At 41.3% G+C, this 26,235-nt stretch overlaps 1 protein-coding gene and 1 long non-coding RNA gene across 2 annotated transcripts in view; both read right to left on the bottom strand.

Annotated features, from left to right (window-relative positions):
* Positions 1–9,456, bottom strand: part of LOC308289563 (protein NLRC3-like) — a gene marked incomplete at both ends in the record, with an annotated part of 52,423 nt that extends 42,967 nt beyond the window's left edge. Inside the window, one exon of the mRNA XM_080731291.1 lies at positions 9,420–9,456. Coding sequence (XP_080587417.1) covers positions 9,420–9,456 — 37 coding nt within the window. The remainder of the gene's footprint in view (positions 1–9,419) is intronic.
* A 7,483-nt stretch (positions 9,457–16,939) lies between these two features.
* Positions 16,940–20,753, bottom strand: LOC308281934. The gene is made up of 5 exons (XR_013961884.1): positions 20,669–20,753; positions 20,319–20,412; positions 19,094–19,219; positions 18,546–18,701; positions 16,940–17,151 (listed from the first exon to the last, which is right to left on the bottom strand). It is a non-coding gene; the product is annotated as an uncharacterized lncRNA (long non-coding RNA).
* Between the last annotated feature and the right edge of the window lie 5,482 nt (positions 20,754–26,235).

Below are 26,235 nucleotides of genomic sequence, written 5' to 3'. Positions count from 1 at the left end.
CCGGGGGCCCCGGGGTGCCAAAGGCACACCATTGCTCCAATCTGCATCAAACTTAGAATGAACACTGTTTAAGGGTCTGCCATGACAATAGTCACACAAAGGGCTAAACCAGGGGCCCCAGTGTGCCATATCAGTGGCCCCTGGGGTCCCCAGGTGCCAAAGGCGCACTGCTGCTCTGATCTCCACCAAATATGGCACAAACACTGTCCATGGGTCTACCATGACAATAGTCACACCAGGGGCCACCTCACAGGCCTCATCAGGGGCCCCTGTATATCAGGGGCCACTGGGAGCCACACGCCACATGGGGCCACATGGTAGACCCCTGAACATTGTTTGAGAAAATGTTGGTGCATAATGGGGCAACAGTGCGTCTATGGCACCCAGAGGCCCCTGGGGGCCACACATGGCCCCTGAGAGTCACACATGGCCCCTGGTGTGACTTTCCTCATGGCAGACCCCTGAACAGTGTTTGAGACACTTTTGGTGCATAATGGGGCAACAGTGTGCATAATGGGGCAACAGTGCGCCTATGGCACCCAGAGGCACCTGGGGGCTACACATGGCCCCTGGGAGCCACACATGGCCCCTGGTGTGACTTTCCTCATGGCAGACCCCTGAACAGTGTTTGAGACACATTTGGTGCATAATGGGGCAACAGTGCACACAATGGGGCAACAGTGCGCCTATGGCACCCAGAGGCCCCTGGGGGGCCACACATGGCCCCTGGGAGCCACACATGGCCCCTGGTGTGACTATCTTCATGGCAGACCCCTGGAACAGTGTTTGAGACAAGTTTGGTGCATAATGGGGCAACAGTGTGCCTATGGCACCCAGAGGCCCCTGGGGGCCACACATGGCCCCTGGGAGACACACATGGCCCCTGGTGTGACTATCCTCATGGCAGACCCCTGAACAGTGTTTGAGACACTTTTGGTGCATAATGGTGGCAACAGTGTGCATAATGGGGCAACAGTGCGCCTATGGCACCCAGAGGCCCCTGGGGGCCACACATGGCCCCTCGGAGCCACACATGGCCCCTGGTGTGACTATCTTCATGACAGACCCCTGGAACAGTCTTTGAGAGAAGTTTGGTGCAAAACGGGGCAACAGTGCGCCTGTGGCACCCAGAGGCACCTGGGGGCCACACATGGCCCCTGGGGGCCACACATGGCCCCTGGTTTGACTATCCTCATGGCAGACCCCTGAACAATGTTTGAGACAAGTTTGGTGCATAATGGGGCACCATCTTGGATCACATGGTCTAAACACGCTGCCCAATGGATTTATCTGTTTCTGCAAACAAAGAGCTATGTCACTTGTCTGTTTTTGCTACAAAACCTGATCTTTGAGGGCGTTTAGAATGGGATATATCTGCCTTAACAACAAAATTGATTTTATATTCTAATAAAACTCTAACTTAACTGTTATTTACAATAGTCATCTCATTTTTTTCCAAAATGGCTTTTATCTGTTTTTGCAAATGAACTCTGTCCTACAATCCACAATCTGCTGTCCAAGGCAGATTTTGGTTTCAGAAAATGATTTGAAAAATGCTCCCTTCAAATGTTCTGGGTAGCTATAATCACTGTTGCAGGTCCCCCAGCAGCAACATTTCACCATGGCCGTAATAATGTAATATAAATGTTCTTGATATTAATTTGCCTATATACCCTGCCTATATGGGAGCGAACTTTGGGTGGAAGTTTTTTGCTACGCTGTCGTCCAATCCTCACAGTTAGGGGGAGGGCTTTGAGACAGATCAATCATGCAGAAATCATGCAGATCTAAAAGCTCGCAGCACGACGCGTTGTGAGTCGCCCTCCACAATATTTTTCTTTTCTCATTTGGCCCCTTGGAGAAAATAATTGCCCACCCCTGACCTAAGGTGTTCAGCAGTAACACTGTCCAAACCACAAGCCTTGTTATTGTCTAGCTTCTTAATGGCAGCAGACACATGAGTAGATTTGACTACCATATTTGGAGATGAGTTGACATTATCAATTGTAACATCATTACCTCTGATACAATTAAAAAGATAAAAAATAATTCTCTTGCCACACTTTAGCAATCCGGTCCTGTCCACAAACACCCTCGATGTCAGCAGGCAGAGAGGTTCTACTGTTATTCATGACCTTGACCTCTTTCCAGAAGTCAACATGGCTGTTTATTTGCAGTTTTCTAGTAAGTGTGTACAAAAGGGTCCAATATGAACTAAGGAAGTTCATGTTGGACAGAAACCCTGCCCCTGGCCTGTGTCATGCCCGACTCCACCCCTCTCACCTGATCTCAATCTCACACCTGCTCCCATTCACCTAATCAGTGACAGCTGGCTATATAAACTGCTTCAGTGCCTAGCTGTTCACTTCTAGTTTGGCAGCAGTGGAAGTACACCTCCCTGAGCCCTGTCCTAGAGTCACAAAGTACCTTGGTCATGCGTTACTGACAATAAAAACCATAACAATGGGAACCACCACTCTCTTCAATGGCTTTCTAGCCGAAGCCCCATGGCGATGTAATTAACCTGACCAGCCCTGAACCCTAGTCAAAACCCTATCCTACTTTATAAAGTGAGTTAGCCCTCATTGTGTCCTCCTTTGTTTTGATAAAACGAAGAGCTTGTAATGTTTGCATTTGTTTGCATTGATAGAGGGGGACAGATTTCCCATGCGTGCCATTTCTCCAACAAGCTATATGTTTTAATGAAGTTATCCCATCCTCTTTCCTGGTTCCATAGATCCTGCACTATGATCATTGCGCGAGATGTGAAAGGAGTCATATAGCCCAGAGGATCATAGGCTAATGGCTTGACACTATTTTTTAAATGTTCCTCATTGTAGGCTGATGGTAAATAATGGACTTGTGCTTATAACTCAGTATGTCAGAGCAGTTCCACTGGAGGCCTAGTGTTAGCTCTTTGGGGTCTCCTCCATTCTCTGATAGCCACGGTTCACTTTTCGGATCTGGCGAGAGATGGATCATTGCAGCTGTGTCATTGCTAGCCCATCTGATGTCAAACCACCATCAGCAAGTAAGGGTCTCATTTTTGTCAATTAGGGACTTGGCTTTGTGAGATGAATGGGAATTTTAAAGGCAATTATCTACATAAGAACTATGTTGGGTTTTTGGGCTGCATATGTGGCACAACATGGGTCAGTGGTCTTTCCTATTTGTGGAGATCTACAGCTCTCTCTGATATGCTTTTGACTCTGTATGAGAGGGGTACTTCCACACACCCAGGCTTCGTCTGATCAGGTGCGTAGGTGATGTGGCAGTCAAAATGAGGAGGAGGGGGAGAGACCCGCACACTGACAGTAGTTCAAGAGTATTCATTTATTGAGAAAAGCAACATTTCGGTCCTTCGACCTTCTTCAGGCATATTAAAACATGGCATGATCAAATCATTAAATGTCTGCCTGGTCTCATTGACCAATCAGCGACAACAGAGTACAGCTGTGGTTAACTGTGATAATGTGACCTGGAGAAACCAGTGTTCAAAGGGTCAAGCTAAATTAAGGGCTTAAGAGGATTTGTCTGGGTGTGAGGTTGATCTCTGAGGTTCTGTTGTATCAAATGAGCCCTTATTCAAAATATAATTGTTACATATTCTGTCATCTCCATTGACTTTTCAAAATAGTCCTCTGTGGAGGAGGATGTCTCAGTCTATAAAACTGACTAATAGGAAAATAATTGATAAGACTAGTTGGGTGATTGTTTATGGCCAATACAAAAGGGTTACAATCGGTCTCTTTCTGATATAGAGTTGTGGATAGGCTGCCCCATGTACCTCAATCCACATGTCCAGAAAATGTACTTTTTGTGGCCTGCACTCCATGGTAAATTTCAGACTCTTGAATTTGACTGTAGCCAAGTTGAAAGGTCATAGAGGGAGTAAGTTTGGTTCATCTGTCCAGTTAGAATGCCACAATTAATACAGTACTCAACAAATCCATCTCTGTAGGCTACTACACAGGGAGTTAGTATGTCAACATGAGACACATGTAAATTCAGAGCCATTAGGGCCATCTAAGCACAGCAACATTCCCACCTGAGCATGGATAGAAAGGGAAAAATCATCCAAGGCCTTTACATTACTAATTGGCTCCATTTATACAGCAGTGGCCAAAGCAGTAGGCCTATCTATTTGTATACTGTATATTATAATGACGGTCCTGCAGATTAATATAATGACCTAAAAACGGTGATAAAACTGTGTAGACTTACACGTACAGTACACACATCTTGGTGTTACTGTAATTTAGCTTTCGTTTCATATTGAGCATCATGTCAAGTTATTTGAATCAAACAGCACACTGAGATGAGCTGCCAACTTTAATGTAATTTGGACATTGTTGCAAACTTAAAATACCATAACATCTGGAATAATATAACATAATGAATGTTTATTGAAATCGTCTCTATTTTTAATTAGCATGTAATTTCTATCTACCTGTAGTTTTGGGGGAAATTTGGGGGACTGACTACTGAAATTTCAAGCATCATCATCAGCATGGCTAAATAGAAAACATCTCCATGCATGGCCCCAGTTACTCTCTCTGCATGATGTACAGTATGTGTTCCAGAAGCAGGAGGTCTAGCATGTGCAGCAGGCTGGCCTTTGTTTGCCTATACGTGAAGCGTGTTGTTGCAGACTGGAGGTCAATGCTTTGTTCACACAAGTGTTAAATTGCTCTACTTCCTGATAGGAATCATTGCTAATATAGTGTTTGTTCAATGACAGTGAATAGCTCAATATTGTGATAGCAGGCCTAATCGTTGCTAAAAAGTGTTTGTTAAAATGTAACAAACACTAGTATGCTCAGTCTATAGCAACGACTACTATCATGATATAGAGCTATTCACTGTTATTTATCAGTTAAATAAACCCTGAAAAGGAGTTGAAATTGACTCTGTGGGAATGGATGATTGTAATGATAAAATGTAATTACCTGAGGGTGGGAAGCGACGCACAAATGTCACATTTGCGCGACCACAGGTCGCAGTTTACTCAGTCGCGGGGAATCTATTAGTGTAGAGGTCAGGTCCATGTATAGAGAAGTAGTTTGTATGATCCAGTGCCCATGTTGCCATGACAACATATTCATTGTAGAAATTTCCATTTATGTAGATCTCAGTAGTATCTTTCTGCCTGTATCCCTTTTATGTCCATATGTGGAGATAAAAGAGCTACAGGCTTTATGTTTTATGTTTTATGTTTATGTTTTATGTTTATTAAAGGATCCCCATTAGAGACTCATGAATGAGCCTCTAGTCTTCCTGGGGTCCTGAATCAGGCAAATACAATACAAATATACAATTAAAAAATAAAAATAAAAAATACTTAATGCTTAATCACAGACTGTCTGTCTGGGGTTAGACAATAAACTCCATATTTGGGTATTGGTCTGACAGGCATTTTCAGCTGACAATGTATGTATGGAGATGATTGCCCATAATGGAGGTTTCGGTTTATTTTTGACTGGCATTTTCAGCTGACAACATATGTATGGAGATGATTGCCCATATATGGAGGTCTCAGTCTGTCTGTGTCCCATTTATGCCCATATATGGAGATCTTGGTATCTTCCTGCCTGTAGTCCTTTTATGTCCATATATGGAGATAAAAGGGCTGTCTGTCTGGGGTTAGACAAAAAAATTCAGAGTGACGTCAGACACGTGTCACCATGATGATGTCATATGGGCTGCCAGACACTTGTTACGATGAGTCAACATGATGATATCATCAGTATTCCTGGCACATATATGGAGTAGGGCTGCAACTAACTATTATTATCATAATCGGTTAATCGGACGATTATTTAAACGATTAGTCGATTAATTGTATTATGGCACTTATTTAGCTCCTCATAAATTTTAATTTTAGGTTATTTTAGAGGAAGTTCTAACTAACAAAACTACATTAAAGATGAACAATTCATTGAAAAAATATATTACATTTTGCTCAGCCGCCAATTAAGTTATTATTCAAAAAGAGACAAAAAAAAGAGACAAATTTATTCGTTTTTTCATTCTATATATTTTATGTTCTTCAATGTAGATGACCCTTCAATGGCATTTACAAAACACACAGGCGCTAGTCTCACTGAAATTGCATAACTTGACCAGGCAGATTTGCACTTCAAAATTCTACACACACCAGTAATTAAAATATTAAGTTCGCCAGATGGTCCTAAGTAGGACACACACAAGAAAACACACACTCGAAATTCTACACACACCAGATGCACACACACCAAATGTAAAAATGCCTCCTTTTTAGGACCATATATAAAAATGCCTCCTTTTTAGGACCATGCCAATTTCAACACCAGGCATGTTAAAATGACATTATCTATCTGTTATAGTGGTCAAACCTACTTAGGACCATGATTTTGGTCCTAACTTGGTCAACGGTCCTAATATGGAAGGTGGTTTTCTTAGTAACGGTCCTAAGTAGGTGAGTAATGTAAGAACACACACACACACACACACACACACACACACACACACACACACACACACACACACACACACACACATACACGCGCGAGCAGCTGAAGCCTTTGTCTAGAAAAAAGTCAATGCAAGCTTCCACACCAACTACGAATTTCCATCGGGTAAAAAGGCGTCTGTTTATTTATTCGCTCTTGTGTCGAATTTTTAAAACATTCGCTGGCGAACTCCTCTCTCTTTGTAGTGTGTATCAAAGCAAGCTAAACTCTATCCTATTTAAAGAGAGAGAGAGCACTTGGTCGAGGGACCATCCCTTTGCATTGAGGCCAAGGGGAACAGTGTTTCTCCTTGTCCGTGTCTTGTCTGTGTGGCTGTTTGCTAGTATTGCCGTCAGTGGTGAAAAAAGTACTCAAATTTCTTACTAGTAAAAGTACATTTAAATGAATAGTTGAGTAAAAATACAATAGGATCCGAAATGTAGTGCAGTAGTACTGGAATTTGGACATACTCAAGTACAAATACCTACAAGTACAGTAAGTAAATTACTTTAAACCACTGGCTGCTGCTGCGACTGCCTGGCTGCTGCTGAGGAACCCTTCACGTGGTGTCCTCTCTGCTGTGTGAGGTTATGGTTGTGTGATGTCAGCCCGAAACAATTTGCACCACAGATCACATTATTCAATTTTTGGCGAATTTTATGCGCGTATTCGCGTCGCGGTACTGTAGGTGTGGGTGTGTGTCGGCAGCTGTGCATTTTTGGGTCACTTATTTGTGTCGCTTCGCTAATTCACCGGTCTCTAATGACCTTTACAGTAGTCAAGTTTTGATATGACTGATGTCTGGATGAGGAGCTGGGCTGATTCCTGGGTGAGGAAGGGTCTGATCCTTCACATGGTATATAGAGAGTTTAAACCTACAGGTTAGAGTGACCGCTGCAATGTGTGCCTTGAATGAGAGCTGACTGTCCAGGACAACACCAAGGTTATGAATGAATGAATGAATGAATGAATGAATGAATGAATTAATTAATTAATGAAGGGGAGATGACTGTCCAGGACAACACCAAGGTTCTTGGCTGTTAGAACAGAAGTCTCCAGGGAGTTGTCCATACAGTTTACAGTTTAGGCATTTAGCAGACGCTTTTAATCCAAAGCGACTTACAATAAGCAGATAATACAACAAGATAACATGTCAGAACATCAACAACAATATAACAAATGCATATGAATTTCAATCTAAAACAAAAAATCAGTAAAGAGAAAAAAAAATAGAAATAGTTTAGATCTGGCATTAAGACATACCCAGGGCCGGAGTGGGCCTGTCTGGGCCATAGGGACCCATACACCCTTCCAGGCCACCCTACCCAAACGCTAGGCAACATGAAAACACATTAACGCGCCTAGCACCCGCACTCACACACATGTGACAGCCTTACAGAGCTTCAGTTCTGTTTGGCTGAGATGTTTCTTGTAAAACAAAACACATAAAAAACGAATATACTAATATATACCACCCACTGTAGGCCTACAGAAGTAGTCACTACAACACTCGCTTCTGTGCAGACAGTGCAGTATGTCACAGGAGCAATCATATGAAGACAACAGTTACAGCATGTTTCCTTTCCACATGGGCTAAGTAATCACTGAAAATCATTATTCCATATATACCAACAGTCACACTAGAAAGTGTTCTATATCCAGTCCATATTATTTATATGGTATGCAATTAAATAAAAATATAGTATTATTTTGTCAGCAAAGCATTTAGATGTCAGCTTACTATATCAATATTATATGCAAACGCCAATGTTCAATGTAAAACTGTACAATCTAGTACTGTACTGTATTATCACTGAGTAGAGCTCTGCATGCACCTCTCCCCCGGAATAATCTTATATTCAGTTAGAATCATCACTATCTGCTAGTAGTTCCATTCTGCTAGTAGTGCTATGGAACCTCCTATTCAGTTAGGAAGACATTGTGGAATAATTACTGGAACTAACAAGCACTGGCCTCCACCCTACAAACAACATACCACATAGCTAGCTTACAGATTGTCTGTTTCAACAGCACAGCAGCTTCACATTTTTCTCTATCCCACAAAAACATCAATCAATCAGGTAGCCACATGTATCACAGTCAAGCTCAAATTATATATAAAATGACAACAATAGTGTAGAATATGCCTGAAGATGGTGTATGAAACTCCAACTCAGTACAATGTTTCCCATTTCTTAACTTCTGTCCATACATTAGCATAATCACTTAGTAGTGTGGTCTCAGGGCGCCCCAACACAAAATGGCACCAGTTATTTTAGAGTTGTGCATACTAGTATCCACCAAATGTTTCCTCCAAACCCTAAAGTGTAACTTGCATCATTCTTACTAGAAGACTGCATGCTGAAGCTTTGAACATTTCAGTCAGTATAACATTTCCCGCCATCCTTCTCTCCCTTCAGCTCCATGTTTTCTCTTTTTCTTTGTGGGGCTATGCGGCTGGGGTTGGGGTCCATAATTTAACTATTTATTTTGTCGCCTTCTTCTCTCTGCTGTCTGGCCACTATCCTCAGTCAGATGTGTGTTTGTGTGCTGCCTTCCTTAGCCGGTAGGTCTGTCTGTGAGCACGCTTGTGGTAGGGCCTGGCCAGAAAGCCAAACTAACCAATCACGCATTGATTCTTCAAAAAGAAAAGTTGATTGCTGTCCTTTTTGACCAATCCCTTGGGGATAAAACACACATTGTTTTCTGTTTAGAGAGGGGAGGGGGCGAGTAGCTGTCAGCACAGGCCAGCTGTGGTGTCAAGTTACACAGGCAGGGCTGCTGTATGAAGCCCTGCTGCTGCTGGCTATGTGGCCTGCGCAAAGGGGATCTTTTACTTTTTTTCAGGAGGCACCAGGCCAGTCCACCAGGCCAGTCCACCGGGAATCGTCCCCCTACTCCCTACTGTCAATCCGGGCCTGGACATACCTGGGAAGAAGAGAAGCTCAGTCTTGTCTGGGTTCATCTGGAGGTGTTGTGTGCGTGCATCCAAACATGCAGTGTTGTGCTCTTCCACCTGAGAGAAATATTAGTATCACTCTCATTAGTTTATTCATTTTAACAAATTGGCTCATAATGTTTTATGACTACAATAAGACAAAGAAAACACAGCAGTTAACAGCATTTCACACCAAACCACCCATTTTTGTCTCCCCGCCAGGAGAGTATGCGCTGTTCTAGCGCCACCTTGAGGCGGATGTTTGCAAAACACATCTCTGTGCACTACTCCTACAGATTTTCTCCAACCTAAAAGTTTAAAAGTTATAAGCCCTGCATGACATCACACTATAGTGACACTGCAGTGCATTGCTTGACATGCTGGCATACCTTCATCAATGTGTTTCCATTGTCAGGTTGACATGTCTTACATCACACCTACTCATATCTCGTCAACATAGAACCTGTTCTCCTTCATGAAACTATTTGTACATGCGTGCATGTGCATGTTTAACATTTCATTCTCTCTCTCTCTCTCTCTCTCTCTCTCTCTCTCTCTCTCTCTCTCTCTCTCTCTGTGTATATATGTTACAGTATGTTTGGGTAACTCAGGACGTTCATTGTAAGAGCGCTTGTTTCGTTCACCACACACTAATCACCACCAGATGGCGACGACAGCCCATAGACAGCCATTCACTAGTGCAGGCGCTGACGTCACTCGTTTGCGACTCCCTTTCTTTATTTACTAGCCTAGCTGGGCGGTGTTTAGCCATTAGCTTAGCCATTAGCTTAGCCATTAGCTTACTATGAGCGTTTATCTTGGGCTTGCCCAGGCCTTACGGCCTGGGCATAAATATAACGATTGCATTCACCACGGCTTCGTAACTCGCGCGGCGCTCCGCCGGCCGCGCGGCCCTGGCCCGCTCTTCGCGGCCACTCGCGCCTGCGGCGCTCGGGGGCGAAGAGCAGGACCAAGGTCCGCTGGCCTTCGCGCCGCTTGCAATGTCGTGGACAATCGATGGGCTCCGCCTGGAGGACGTTGTTGTGGGCGACCGCTTGTTCCGCCCCGTGCGGCACCGCGAGTGCTCTGTTTCTCGGCCGTCCTGTTTCTCTAACATCCGGTGACATATATATATATATATATATGTGTGTGTGTGCTATAATACATTAATAATACATTAGTTTGTTTTGCAATGATAGCAAGGTTGGTTTAAAAGGCTATCTAAAAGTACTGTGGCAGCCAACCTGGCATTTATGTAGGCTAATACAAAGCTATTAATTGTGTGAGTGTAGGCTATATAACCATGTTAGCCTATGTTCTCATAGCAAACACTGAGGATGGTGTGCGGGGCAGATCGAGTGCATTGCAATTTGGAAGCACCTACCGGTACGCATGTCTGTAAGCTGCAAATCCCTGAAAATCTATTGTCTGGCAGGATGTGTGAAGTAGTGGTCTTCACGGGGGCCCGGAATTAACCGAATACCTAAGAGACCCGTACGTGGTTCGGTCAGTGTTTTATCATAATCACTCAAAGCCGGGCATTTCCCTCGGAACACGGGGCAGTCAATCATTATACCAGAGTGGACCCGAGAGGACCCGTACTGTGCGTAACGTGTGTGTACTTTCGGCTTTTAAAAAAAAACTGTTAATAAAGCAATCAATCAATGTGTGTGTGTGTGTGTGTGTGTGTGTGCACTGGCGTGCTCTCTGATCAGGAGAATGAACGGGTGTGCTGCGTTTAGGCTGACCTAGGATCAGGTCCTGCGTAGCTAGATATACTGTAGATAGAAAATAGCCTAAAGCATCCTTTCTCCCTGGCTTTTGTCTCGATGTTAATGTTATAGATTCCTTGGCAACCAGCAGTATTGGACAATAATAAGTCGACATATTACACAATAAAGTTTACACCTTCGCTCTGACTTTTGACAGTGCCTGCATGTCAATCAGTTAACAGCGCACGGCTGCAGTGAGTGAGTGGATCTCTGCACATGAAAGGCAGAGGCACGCACAAATAAGGGGCTTTAATTATCATTAAATTAAATTACAAATGTCACGGCTTACAGTCTGTAGAAAAAGAAAAAAGTCGTTCTACCTTCTGACAATGACAGGCAATTAGAAAGGGCATTATGAAAATAATAATCATACTCAGCAGATATTTCACCCTATCCTGACAAACAGATTTTTTTTATTATTATTTTTTTTACACAGCAAAGGTAGTCAGGATCGGGATTGGAAACTGGCGACAGTGAATCCACTGATGTCTTCTTTCACTATGTAAACTAGTAAGACTGTTTTAGTCTCTTCCAACAACAAAATGATCATTAGCATCATTAGCAGACCTGAACCACAGTCAGCCAGCATGCAAAACAAAGCAAAGTGATACATAGGTTAACATGCTTGCACAATTAAAACTGGTAGGCTATTTATCACATATACTGTATACAACCGGGGCGGAGATCCAAATGTATCAATACGTTTTTACACATCACTCAACTCCCCTAAAATGACTCATAAACTATACACAACCCAGGTTGAATATGAATATAACTCCTGTTTATTCCATGTTTTCCTTTCCAGGCACATATCTTACCTGCAGGTTCTTGTGTTTTAAGAAGTGTGTGAGGCCGGTATGTAGAAACTAACCGCAGCCGAGCCACGTAGTCAGAGTTATGTATTTCTCCCTGAAGCTATCAAATGATTGGGCACAGGACCTTTCAATGAATACAACATCAGCAGAGATTGTGATTGGTTTAGAGCACTGGCAGGCGTGGTGTGTGCGTTCAGGCTGGCATGGTGAAAACCTGTTTCAAAAATGGGGCATAGCATGATGGTCTTTGTTTGGTGCAGATGTTTATCGAAGTCAAAATGATTGGTGTAAAACAGACATAACTGAATATGTCCAGTGCAATGCTTCATCTTCATACAACATGTTTATCAAGACGTCACTCAATATTTATAATGATAAATAAAGATAATTTTTTATCATGACTGTAACCAGTTATGATGTCAACAAGGTTCATAATCACTAATTTTGTATCATAAATAAAGCTCTACTATAGGTCTACTGTAAACAGGGTTGAGTGACTGCCCGCCTGTGTGTGTGTGTGTGTGTGTGTGTGTGTGTGTGTGTGTGTGTGTGTGTGTGTGTGTGTGTGTGCGTGCGTTCGTGCGTGCGTGCGTGCGTGTGTGCGTGCGTGCATGTGTGTGTATGCGCACCCACCGCTGTTCCCCACTGACCCGACGTTGTCTCTTTTGTTTGATTTGTTCCTCATGTGTTGAATGGCCTTCAGAAAGGCTGGTTATGTTGAGTTCCCTTCTCCTTTTCGTTCTGGTTTCATGGTTATTGTTGTGTTTGGTTGTTTCTGTAAGTAGATCCTTTGTTTGTTTGATAGCGTCAGCTTTGAGCCAGGTGAGTGTGTGTGTGTGTGTGTGTGTGTGTGTGTGTGTGTGTGTGTGTGTGTGTGTGTGTGTGTGTGTGTGTGTGTGTGTGTGTGTGTGTGTGTGTGTGTGTGTGTGTGTGTGTGTGTATGTATGCACTTGTATGTGCGTGTGAGTCCATTCTGCTATGTTCAGAATGTTGTCAGGTGATTGATGTCACCTCCCACAAACACACACCTTCCCTGTAAGCAGATAAATAAACTTGAAAAGAAGAATTGCAACTGCCTGGCTGGCCTGGCAGGGCTTGCATTTCACAGTCAAAGCCAATTGAAATGGAATCTGGCGGATACATTTTGAGTAGTAGCGAAAACTGCGTTGTTCTGATCCAAAGAATCCATATACAGTATATATATACATATATATATATATATATATATATATATATATATATATATATATACTGCATATATATATACTTCATATACTGTATATATATATATATATATATATATATATATATATATATATATATATATATATATATATATATATACATATATATATATATATATATATATATATATATATATATATATATATATATATATTCCTTTTAAGATTTCTTTTGAGGATCTTTTTTATGTCTTTATTTGATACTAACAGTAGTCTGACAGGAAATGGGGAGAGAGATGGGGAGAGACACAGCTACTTGCAAAGTGTAGTTATCAAACTACAAGTTACTCTCGATGAAATATAACTTAAGCTACAGCTAACTACAGCGACACTACTTGATTCTATGCTGCCCGGCGGATCTTGCCGCTTTGAGTAAATGAGGAAGTGATCCGCGGTGGAAAACGAGTGATAAATCATAGCGATTTTATAAGTATAATGGATGGGCCTAAACAAACCAGTTCACATGAACAATACTGATGTTTGATATTTGAATGGCTACATTTATTTTAAACAATTAAAATGTCATGAGCCAGCACAGTTATAGGGGGGGGCTTGCCCAGGCTTATTTTTTTTCCGATCGCCAAAATAAATAAGCCTGGGTTTCCGAGGCTAGGGGCCAGGAGAAGCACCAAGATCACCCTCCCTGCCAAATGTTAGGCCAAGTTGGATGCACTGTGGTGGATTCAAATCCCTAGACTCCATGGTGGTGAACAGGTACTTTACCCCTGCACAGCGATACAGAGATACAAGTTTTGTCTCGTTTTTGTTTTGCTCGAACGGCAGATGAACACATTTTGCTAATAGTTTCCTTTCGGTGGGGCAACTCTCCAACATAGCTTAAACCAGTGGTTCTCAACCTGTGGGTCGGGACCCCAGGGGGGTCTCCAAATTATTTGGGGGGTCCCCAGATGATTAACTTAATGTACAACATTGTTTTCTCACTCAACAGTAAATAAACCAACATAAAGTTTAAGCGTATAGAAGGTATCTGCACATTTCTAATTTCTAAAGTGAGAATTTATGGACTTTTTAATACCTTTACAATGACGAATGAATCATTGGCAAAATTGTCAAATATTAGAGGCAGAAATTGTGAAAATAGCCAATCTACATGCTCACAACGCCGCGCAACGCGATCTGCTATTTTCACAATAGAACCATGTTATACAAAATGTAAAGCCTCAACTTTCAGGGTGGGGGGTCCCCAGTTAAATATAATTATTTTGGAGGTCCCCAGTTAAAATATGGTTATTTTGGCAGTCGTGGCCTGAAAAGGTTGAGAACCACTGGGTTAAACTACACACCAGAACACTAGTACTCCCGCTGCCATGGCCCACAACCTGCAAGGCATCATGGGAAGTGGATGCGTCTGAAATCCCGGCTTGTGTTGCAAATGCTTTGGCTGAACGCATGTGTCCAGCCAAACGTTGCTGTTTTATTTGGATATTGTAATACATTATAAGGTAATCATTTCCACCAGAAAATGTCTCTTTTCCTCCCTGTATTGTTTTGTTAGGGTTCATTCACACTGCACAACCTTTTGCTCTGATTGTGCTGTCGGTGACCTGTTTTGGCGCTCGCCGACAAAACCGCCAATGTGCTGATCGGGCTTTACTCGACAAGGTTTTGCTCGTTGTGTGTGAAAGGCACTGAGAGAAGATCTGGCCAATACCGGCCGGCCGAGCGTCTAGTCGGCAACCTGGCCAACTCGGGAACGATGTAAATATGGAATGAATGTCCCACCCTTTAATGCAAACCCCATTATACCTGTTGTCATAGGATCCGTTTTGACCCTCTGTTTTCCTGTGTCCATTTATGCCCATATATGGAGTTATCTGTCTGTCTGCGTCCATTTTATGCACATATATGGAGATATCTGTAGGACCCGTTTTGACCATCTGTTTGCCTGTGTCCATTTATGCCCATATATGGAGTTATCTGTCTGTCTGCGTCCATGTTATGCCCCTGTGTCCATTTATGCCCATATAGGAACATCAAAACACTTCATACTGATGACATTCAATACGTAACCATTTCTTTGTTGACTCATGTGGCGTACGTGATGTCAGAGCCTTTTATGATGTGATGTCACAATGAGTCAGCGCTTGCGGCGATTTCCTCAGAAACAGCCTGATGTCAACAATCAGCTCCGCATACGGAGATTCCGAACGTTTCGCGCCGGTTCGGGAAAACCACACATCGGGTCGGGTCGAGGCCCTGCACTGCACTCCGTGCCGCGGCGGGGAACGTGCGTGCCATATCTGAAGCCGGTGGGACGAACGGTTCTCGAGATACACAGGGCACATACATACTCACAGAGATTTCTCGCATTTATAGTAAGATGTTGATAAAGCCGCACAGCAGCAATGCAGGTGTTATTGTGAAAACATTGAACGCATGCGCTCTCTCTATGTGTGTGTGTGTGTGTGTGTGTGTGTGTGTGTGTGTGTGTGTGTGTGTGCGTGCGCGCATGCGTTTGCGTACGTGCAGAGAGAGAAGGAGAGAGGGAAATCATTAGCGCCCTGATCGCTCTCATGCACAATTAGGAAAAAAAACTAATGTAATGTTGGCTATGTATCGGGAATCATATCCTGGTGAAATATCTGGCAGTGTGTAATCCCTTGTCGGCGATCAATCTTATAGTGTGAAAACCACAACGATATTTGACAGCCGATTGCAATAAAGAGACTCCCATAGTGTGAACTACTTTAACGATCAGATGAGTCAGCGACACTTCCAATTCCTACAGTGTGTACGAGCCTTTACTTAAATCAAAAATCCCTGCAAACCACCATTGTTGTACACATATGCTTAAACACATACACATCTTATAGTTTGTCTACATTTTCTTTCTATTAAATTACATTAGGACTTGGTAAACCTTCTTCTAGAAATACCAGGAATTCCATGAGAGCGTGTTATTTTCTCTGAATGTTCTCCTATCAGGTCATGTCTAGCAGGGGTGTCGTCGCACCAAATTCTGGGACATGGGTACAAGGATTCACTGCGGGCCCCCCATGAATGTTCTTCATAGGGGGGAGGGGGTTTATTTAGACATGGGAACGCATTATTATGCATTATGTTGTGCTTTAACTAGAAAAATAGCAGATATACACAGCGAGCTTGTAGATCTGCTATTTGTTTTCTTTTTTAATCGTGAACATTTTTGCAAGTCTTTGAATATTTCAAATCCTTCTAAGGTTTTTTGAAAAAAACCTATGTTTCCCATAAGCAAAATTTGATTTAAATATGTTCGCTTAAAAAGTACATATTCAAAGATTTGCACACATTTTCACGACTTTAAAACAAATAGCAGATCTACAAGCTCGCAGCTCAGTGCCGCAGTGAGCTTGTATTTCTGCTATTTTTCAATAGCCAAAGTATAAAATAATTAAGGCCCCTCCACCTTGGGCCCTATAGTAACTCAGTCCCACTTCCCCCCTTGTGACGCCCCTGATGTCCAGAATAGTAGTGGTTCATATAGTGTTCCATTCAGGTCAAACAGAGTCAGGGTGCTGCTATTGTGCTTGGTTGACTCTCTGGAAACACCCTGCTACACTAAATGGAACGGAGCCTTACCCACACAACAACCAATACAATGTCACCAAAACCACCACCACCACCACCAACAACAACAAAACCATCAACACCGTTTGTGAATTGGTGATTCCTCCCCATGTAGAATGAATGATTCCCTGGTTTTATTAAATGAAGTCCAATAGATTCACATAAAAAGAATCACAAACAATGCGTTGCACGCACGCACTTTGCGCGTGCGCAAGGTCGCGTCCTCTACTTCCGTCTCCGTCCCTTCCTCCGCTTTCAGCTGCGGCCGGGTGTGATTGCCAGTAGGCCAACAGTCTGCACACACAGTATCTGTAGATGATGTTCCTATAATAAAACAAAAACACAATCACGACATAACACAAGGAGAACATATTTTCAGTACATATTCAGGGTCATATTTTCAAGAGAACATACTAAAAGTATGGTATAGCCTATTTATTTATACTGTAATGTGGAAATACTACAGTACATTATTAATGACTAAAATAACATTAAAGACCTCCTGAAAACATTGTGTAGGGGGTTCTGTCCACCAAGGTATTTCTTTATTCCTGAGCATAGCAGTTGTTTTGAATTGTTTTCAGAGTGTATTTACACTATACTGGAAATGGCAGCAGCCTGATGAGACACTGGGAATCCTTCATGTCTGCTGAGATTTATAACATTTTCAACAGTGGCATTTGGATGAGTGTAATGGAATAACGCCTTAAATTGTCAGCTGGAGGAGCAATGCTTTGGTGGTCACACAACCTCATTCTGAGCTGTCTACAGTGCCTCCTAGTGGGCTTTTTTAGAGCTTCCTGTTCCCACTGCCATTACGTTCAGCTGCTATTTCTGTCTTTATATTAAAAAAGAGCATACTTTATAAGTAAAGTATAAGCTCTAATTTATTTAGATCTTACAACACCCAGCAATGAAAACAAATCCATAGGCCCTATATCAAAATGGATTACATGAACATTTATACACTACTTAAGGTCAGTTTACCGAAAAGTTCTTCAACAAATACATAAATGTGAAGACAGTGTGTAGAAACATAACAGAAAAGCACTCTCATGAAGTGTTGCAACTGTATAAGATCATTGTTCATTTGTGTGTGGTTGTTAGAGGGCTATAACATAATAAAATTGTGTGCGTGCGTGCGTGCGTGCGTGCGTGCGTGCGTGCGTGCGTGCGTGCGTGTGTGTGCATGGCTGGCTTGCTGGCAGGCTGAATTTCCAATCCTGTGTGTATGCACTATTCCATGATTGTGACACATGCAGACAAGAACAGATGAATGGTTAGGATGTGTTTCTCAAGTAAAGGTGTGGTCAAGCGTGGTTGCATGGGAGAGTGTTTTCTGCTGGTGTTTCAGTCCGAGTGTATCAAAGGGTGCGTTCGGGAATGCGCACCGGGTCTGGTTAGGGTTAGTTTTAGGCATAGTTTTACTGACTTAACTTAAAATGAATTACTTCATAAAAAAATAAATTAGTAGAATACATTTGTTGAGGTGTTACAGAAGCCCAGGTTTGTTTGATAGCGGCCTCAAATATCATAGTTTACTTTATGAATGAAGCCCAATGTAAATTTGACTTTACTCTGTTCAGACAATAGCAGCAGACACTGAACTCTGAACATGGTAGATATTCATTTAGTCTTTCACTTTGTCCATATAAGAACACAAAGAATGTTTGGGCTCTGCTGAAAGGATACCTGTGTTTTAAAATAAGTACACCAACCTTTTTTAACAATATATTGACCCGGACGGCAGCTGCTGTGTTTCTGAGTTTTAAAACATCCATTATTAGTTTGGAATACACAGTAGAATCCCTCTGATGGTTCACACACTGCATTAGATGTTGCTGTACATGGACTCTTCTCTCTCAAACCAGGACCTGTGGATTACATTGACTTGAGTTTAAAGAGGATAATTCCACAATTCAAATCTATTCTAACTGAATAAGTTCTATTTAGTTCTTGAGTAATGTGTTGCATTACTTATAGTCATGGTTGTGACTTTTTATCAAGCATATCATTAGACATCATTTAGTATTAGTGTAATAATAGTGTAATAGTAGTGGATGGTAACCAAACGTATTCCTATAAGTGATGTTTCATATTTTTATTTAGGCAATTTTAAACTTGAATTTACCTCTGGGGATTTATAAAGGTTGTTGTTATTTTATCTGATTTGTCTTTTATTTGGCTGAGGGGGCCTAAGCCTAGCAGCATGTGATCTCGATTAAGAGCGTCTGCTAAAAGCTTAAATTGTAAATTGATAATGTACCTGCAGAACAGTTGTTACATGTAAAACAGTGTGGTCGTCCGTTAGGCTGATCCAGGAAGGTTCCCTCAGGACAGGGTTTACATGATGTGCCTCTAAACTGTGTGCAATGTTTAGAAACATGGCTTCCTGTTGGACAGGGAATCACAATTGAATGTATTATCTTAAAATTGACTAAAACTGTCAATTATAACAAAAGTAATGAACATTTTTGCAAATGTAATATAAAATACTACAACTACTACTACTACTAATACTAATAATAAGGGTAATAATAATAATAATAATAACAATTATTACCCTTATTAGTATTACCCTTATCATTATAAATATAGCTGCAAGCAGCGATAAAGTGGCCAAGCAGGAAAAAGCAGGGGAAATAAATCAAAGAAAAACTAGAAGCAGTGTTCTTCCGCGCACAGGTCTCGGCCAGGTCAGGTGGGTTATTGTGGCCTCCTGGTGGCGCTATAATAGGCCAATGTGAAAAGGGTGCCATGTCTTCTTGTGCTTTTCACGGCAATCGGACACTACATGCATGATTTGGGGTATTTTGTTCCAAAAATGTGTTTTGCAAAAGTCAATCTGCTGGTGGCGCTATAACAGGCCAATGTGAAAAGGGTGGCATTTGTTTCTTGACCTAGTGGGAATTGCACAATTTCACAGATATAGCAGGCTGCATTCATGATCTTAGGCATTGTGTTCAAAACTGACCAATCCTGCTAAATTTGGAAGCCAATGTTAGCCAATTAGGATAGAATATGAAATATCAGACAGATACGTCTTGATCACATCACTATAGAGATAGGCCTACTGTGTACTGATTTGCGTGATTCTTGGATAAAATCTGAATGAGTAATACCAAATAATGTGTTTTACATAACTCATAGCCTATTCATGTTGATCACATGAATCTAAAGATACTGTTTTGCTTGATCTTTGAACAAAATGTGTAAGTCTACTTTTTTTTCTTTTTTTTTCAAAATTTTTATTCATGGTGGCTCATGTGAAAAATGTGGGGCAGAGGTTCTGAATTGGCATCCAGGGATTGTGTGTGCACAGTTTGGCAGCGACCGGGCCAAGGTAACAGACAGGCGGACAGACAGACGGATGGACGAACAGGGGGAAAAACATAGTCTCGGCCATATGCCTTTCGGCCTGGGGGAGACAATAATAATATTGACTAATGCACAACAGGCAAAAGATAGACAATTTAAGGTGTAGTTCTTACCAGTGGAACACAGGGGGCAGCATCTGCCCTCTACAGTATACTCTTCACCAGAACAAGTGACAGCACATCCAACATCAATGGGCATAACACAAATCTATTGAACAATGAAAACATGATCATTAGATATACTATGTCTTTAATAAAATGCTGTCTAATTAACCTGTGTGTGCAGTGGTGGAAAGTCGCTCAGTATAGGTGTACATGTAAAAAAATATACTGGATTTCAATAATTTAAAATAACTTTACTTTTTACTCTTTCAAATATTGTACTTTTACTCCACCATAATTATTTGAACACTTTTGAAAAAGATGTGTGAACGAGAGGCTGTTTCCACAGCTAATCCTATTACCAATAAGAAACATGAACCAATCACAAGAAGTTTTCTCTCCATTTCATTAAAGATGTTCAATGGTTTTCATCAAGGCAGGATGTCTGGAAGAAAAACAGGAAAAGTGTTGGTAAAATGAAGGGTAACTTACTGAATCATTTATCTATCTCATTCCCTAGGACTAATACAACAATGGCTTATTACAAAAAATACTGATATCACAAATCTGGTTATAATGTGAAAAAGGTGTCAGCATGTACATCAGGTATCTCGATACCTGATGAAGGTCAGTTTACCGAAAAGTTCTTCAACAAATACATAAATGTGAAGACATTGTGTAGAAACATAACAGAAAAGCACTCTCATGAAGTGTTGCAACTGTATAAGATCATTGTTCATTTGTGTGTGGTCGTTAGAGGGCTATAACATAAATAAATAAATGGTTTACGTGTGTGTGTGTGTGTGTGTGTGTGTGTGTGTGTGTGTGTGTGTGTGTGTGTGTGTGTGTGTGTGTGTGTGTGTGTGTGTGTGTGTGTGTGTGTGTGTGTGTGTGTGAGTTTGTCTAGCTATACTTATGGGGACTAAACGCATGTTCACACAGTCACCTGCAGGGGACCTCTGACATTGTGGGGACAAAATAGTAGGTCCCCACAACGGTTAGGGTTAGGTTTAGGGTTAGGGTTAGGGTTAGGGGTTTAGGGATAGAGGTTAGGGTAAGGCCACAGGACTTGCATAAAAATGAATGGAAGTCTATGTAATGTCCCCACAAGTGATGTAAATATATAGTGTCCGTGTGTGTGTGTGTGTGTGTGTGTGTGTGTGTGTGTGTGTGTGTGTGTGTGTGTGTGTGTGTGTGTGTGTGTGTGTGTGTGTGCGTGTGCCTGTGCGTGTGCCTGTGCGTGTGCCTGTGTGCGTGTGTGTGCGTGTGTGTGTGTGCGGCAGGCACACACACAGGCAGACAAGAACAGATGAATGGTTAGGATTTGTTTCTCAAGTAAAGGTGTGGTCAAGCGTGGTTGCATGGGAGAGTGTTTTCTGCTGGTGTTTCAGTCCGAGTGTATCAAAGGGTGCGTTCGGAAATGCGCATCGGGTCTGGTTAGGGTTAGTTTTAGGCATAGTTTTACTGAGGTTAGGGTTAGGGTTAGGGTTGGGTTTAGGCACTCACTACACTGAGCACACACCCGGTCACCGGGTGTAAATGCGCACCGGGAACCGGTGCGCATTTCTGAACGCACCCTTTGATACACTCGGACTGAAACACCAGCAGAAAACACTCTCCCGTGGTTGCATAGCATTGTGCGTGAAAGTCAGAGTCCAAAGTCTCTATTTACTAATCATTCTGAAATTCCCCTGAGTGACGTCATGATATGTTTTTGTTCTTTGTCAGTGTTTTGATGAATGACAATGACTCGTTTTGATCTTGTTACACATTGGTTTAGTTGTGAGAATATTGCTTAAATATAAAGAACACAAGGTAAATATAAGGCTGGGACTTTAACTGATTAATTGTGATTAATTAATTACAGAAAATTTACGCGATTAAAAAAATAAACTTTTAGCATTTTAATCATACGTAGTTTTTGCACCACAGAACCTTCAGTTTTGGGCGTACCGATCATAGCGATGCACCTATCGCCAAGAAAAGACAACAAACGCAAAGGGAGAAGTAGCCGATCAGAGAGCTTTGCTTGGCCCAGTGGATGCGAAAGTTAGATAAAAAAAAACTCACTCGTTGATTCACTCGTACAACAAAATGTGTTTTACTTGAAAAGAAATGCTTCTCAGGTCAAATATCGATGTGCGAATAAAATGCGATTAATTGTGTGATTAATTAATCACAGAGCCTGTAATTAATTAGATTAAAATTTGTAATCGCATCCCAGCCCTAATATATATATATATATATATATATATATATATATATATATATATATATATATATATATATGCACTGAGAAAAATATCTCTTCCTATTTACAAAAAAAAATTAATGCAACCAATTGCATCACTAAATTATGTAAATTATACTAGAATATGCCTTGTATCAAATACTTAATTTGTTTAAGTAGTCAACTTATCTTCTCCAGTAAAATTTACAAGACATTTTCAAGTAAAATCTAAGGCAGTAAAATCCATTAGAAATGTCCAGTAAATTCTACAATGTTTAAGTCACAGTAAATAATACAAGACATTTCAAGTAAAGTCTGCATTTGTAAAATCTACAAGAATATTCAAGTAAAATCTACAAGTATAATAAAATGAATGAATTTAATAAATAAATATTAATATACATTTTAAAGAATAACTTATTTTTTTAAATTGTAATTAGATGCCATTTCTGAAAATACTGTAAATGCTTATATTGTCTTATGAACACCACCAGAATGAGTCAGGTTTAATAACATTTATTCTGAACCATCAGGACAGCTATACAGTGCATGCAGAACTCTGCTTCGTTAAAGCAAAACAAAAAAAATACATTCAATACATTCAAGTGCTTTTGAGATGCTTTCTGGTGTGTGCTTGTAGATCTGCTATTTTTTTTAAAGTCGTGAAAATGTGTGCAAATCTTTGAATATAAGCAAGGAAAGGTTTGTAACTCAAATTTTGCTCCCTGGAACTATAGATATTTTGAGATGGGGGTCCGTGGCCAAATAAATATAATTTTGGGGGTCCTTCACATGAAAAGGTTTGAGCACCACATAGTAGTCTCTCAAGAACAGACTAACTGAGCACCAGTTAAGTGAAAAGGACCTTTTCTTTGACGATGGCTGGCCAGATTGCTAACATTGAAACATAGGTTTTTTCCGAAGATCTTAGGATTCAAAAGACACTTCTAGAATCGGGTCAAAATGCAAATTTTCACGATTTTTCAAAAATAGCATCAGTGCAACGAGTGCATAAACAATAAAATATAGGAACAAAACTTAAAGTGCAGCCACAAATGAATACAAATAAAATAGATTGTATAACTGTAATGCAAATGGCGAAGTTGCATTGGCTGATATCTGCATTTTTTTAGAACAAGCAACAGCTGCCTTAAAATGATAAAATATTGGTCAATGAGGTAATGGAGTCAGCCTTCAGGCTAGCCTCCATGAAAAAAATTAGGCCCTACTGACCTTTAGATGCATGTGGATATGTTGGAACTAGCCCTGGGGGCAAGCCTCCAAGAAAAAATTAGGCCCTACTGACCTTTAGAAGATGAGAAAACAATAGGCCCTACTGACCTTTAGACGATGAAATGTTGGAACTAGCCCTGCTAGCCTCCATGAAAAAATTAGGCCCTACTGACCTTAACACTAAGAAATAGATTTGGAACCTAGTCCTTTAATTTGAGGTTTAAATCGTAAACCTTGGAAGACACATTGTTCTTTGCGTCCAGCTCCAGAAAGATCTTCTGGAAGACCTCGAACGTGTACTTCAACTGCTTCGGGTAACTGAGTTCCAACGCGTACATGAGCCCCATCAGGCATGTGCACGCTGTTGCCACGTCATTGACGAAGAGGACCTCCGATCCCTCAATGGCGATACCTGCCGATTGGTCACGACCACCTGCGCCCCGGCTGACAACAAAGATCTTCAGAACCATTTTCTCGACGGCCTTCTGGACCTCGGCAACATCGCCGTCATCAAATACCTGTGAAATAGAGACAACCGTGAGAATGTGCTAAGATGAAGGAGCACTTGTCATCAAAGACAGACAGACAAGGGGGAAATAAAGAGTACTGTAGTGTACAGTCCAAAGGGTTATCACTGTAATGGCATTTAAAGCACACCATTTAGACCTAACCTATAGAATAGGGCTAAATCAGAAATGAGTCTACAAAACAAATATGTTGCTACATACTGTACATGTACTGTAAGCCCCTCCCAAACAGCAAAATGTGTTCCCGGCCTGAATGGGTTAAACTTGGTAGAGGTTTTGGTTTTGAGTTAACTTGCCCTATTTTCACTTATTTCAAATAATGAAGAGTGACAAGAGCCAGGCCTGGGAGGTGAGTGAGCGTTGGCTTGTGCCTGGTGTCTGGATCTATCATGGTTGGCCAATAAGAGCTACATGCGACACTTCAGCCTAGACATAGGGCTCAGTAATCAAAAGAAAAAAAGTCATTTTGGGAGTGAACTACTCCTTTAGGGGAGCACACATACATTTTCAACCTGGTCTTATTTGCTATGAGAATTACAAAAGTGTCAAGGGGCCACGAAGCAGTTGATAAAATGACAAACTTGATAACTTTATTTCCACATAACTTAAGACAAGTGCAATGTGCATTATTTTATGGCTTGGAATTTCATTTATATTCTGTCAATGACACAATTTGTAATCAAAGTAATTTGCAACATTTTCTCTTTTTAATAATTCTGTGCAATTAGCATATTCCACACAAACACTAAACAAACTAATGTACATTTGTCAGCCATTTGTCTGGGTTGATGTCGTTCTGTTTTGGCCATTATTTCTGGAACGCAAGGTCCAATCTGCTCAGTTTAAAGCTTGTTGGATGCGTGACTTCAAGGACATTAGAAGGGTGGGCCAGTCAAAATTGTGCTGCAGGAGTGGTCCGCAGGCCTGAGTTTGAGTATCGCTGGGCTAGGCCTTTAAACCATCAAGTTTTTTTTTTTTTACCTTGAAGTCCTTGAACAACTCCTCCGTCTTCTCCCCAAGGAACAGAATGAGGCCTCTGATAACCGTTTCCCTACGAGACTCAATGGTGTGGTCCTACAAACACATGAAATGAGAATGTACAGACATCAGAACCAGAGTACTGACATCAGAACCCAGAAGTGCAGACACCATAAATACATCATACAAATAACCACTACACTATTGCAAGTACTTGCCCTATCCAACACCTCAAGTGTCCCGCTGAGTTTCTTTCCAACAGCTCCCCCCTTACTCCTGAAAAGACTCAGTAGCTTTGGTGTGTATAGGTCCAAGTTCCTCATGAATGTTGACTGCAGAGGTTTGAGGGTGATCCTCCGGAACTCTTCCTCGATCTGGAGATGGAGAAAGACAAATCAATTAGAAACTGGCCAAGGAAAACAAGCAAGACATAGAAACCTATAACTACACTAAAACCCATGTTTTGTAAGGGATGCATCAGTTTGGTCATGTTTGAATTTATTTAGATGCTAAACCTTAAGCGTGCACAAATAAAGTGCTTTAAAAACACTTATTAGTTCACCCCCAAAATAACCCTTTTCAATTGATTACTCACTCTGGAGACTTCGAGTTCAATATGTTTTTGTATTAATTGCATTCTTAAAACACTAATTTGGATATAGTACATTTTGAAACTTCGTTTTTTATCGACACAACAATGGCTTGTTACAGCCAAGATTCCAGTAAGTGAAATTAAATGAACATATCAAGTGACGTCATTGGTAGGCTAGTTTCTGAACTGTCCATAGCCGCCTCTGAAACATGTAGACAAAATTCGAGGCGTCAAATGAGCATTAATGACCAATAACATGAAGAGAATGTTTAAAATGGGCTAAGTGTTCCTTTAACATTTTTTTTTTTTTTACATTAAGCCATGCAACTTCACTGTTAACTGTCATTTACAGGATAATTGAAGTGTCAA

Source organism: Nannobrachium achirus (genome assembly GCF_963921795.1).
Source record: "Nannobrachium achirus genome assembly, chromosome: 1".
NCBI classification, from domain to species: Eukaryota; Metazoa; Chordata; class Actinopteri; order Myctophiformes; family Myctophidae; genus Nannobrachium; species Nannobrachium achirus.
This window is presented reverse-complemented; position numbering and strand designations above follow the sequence as displayed.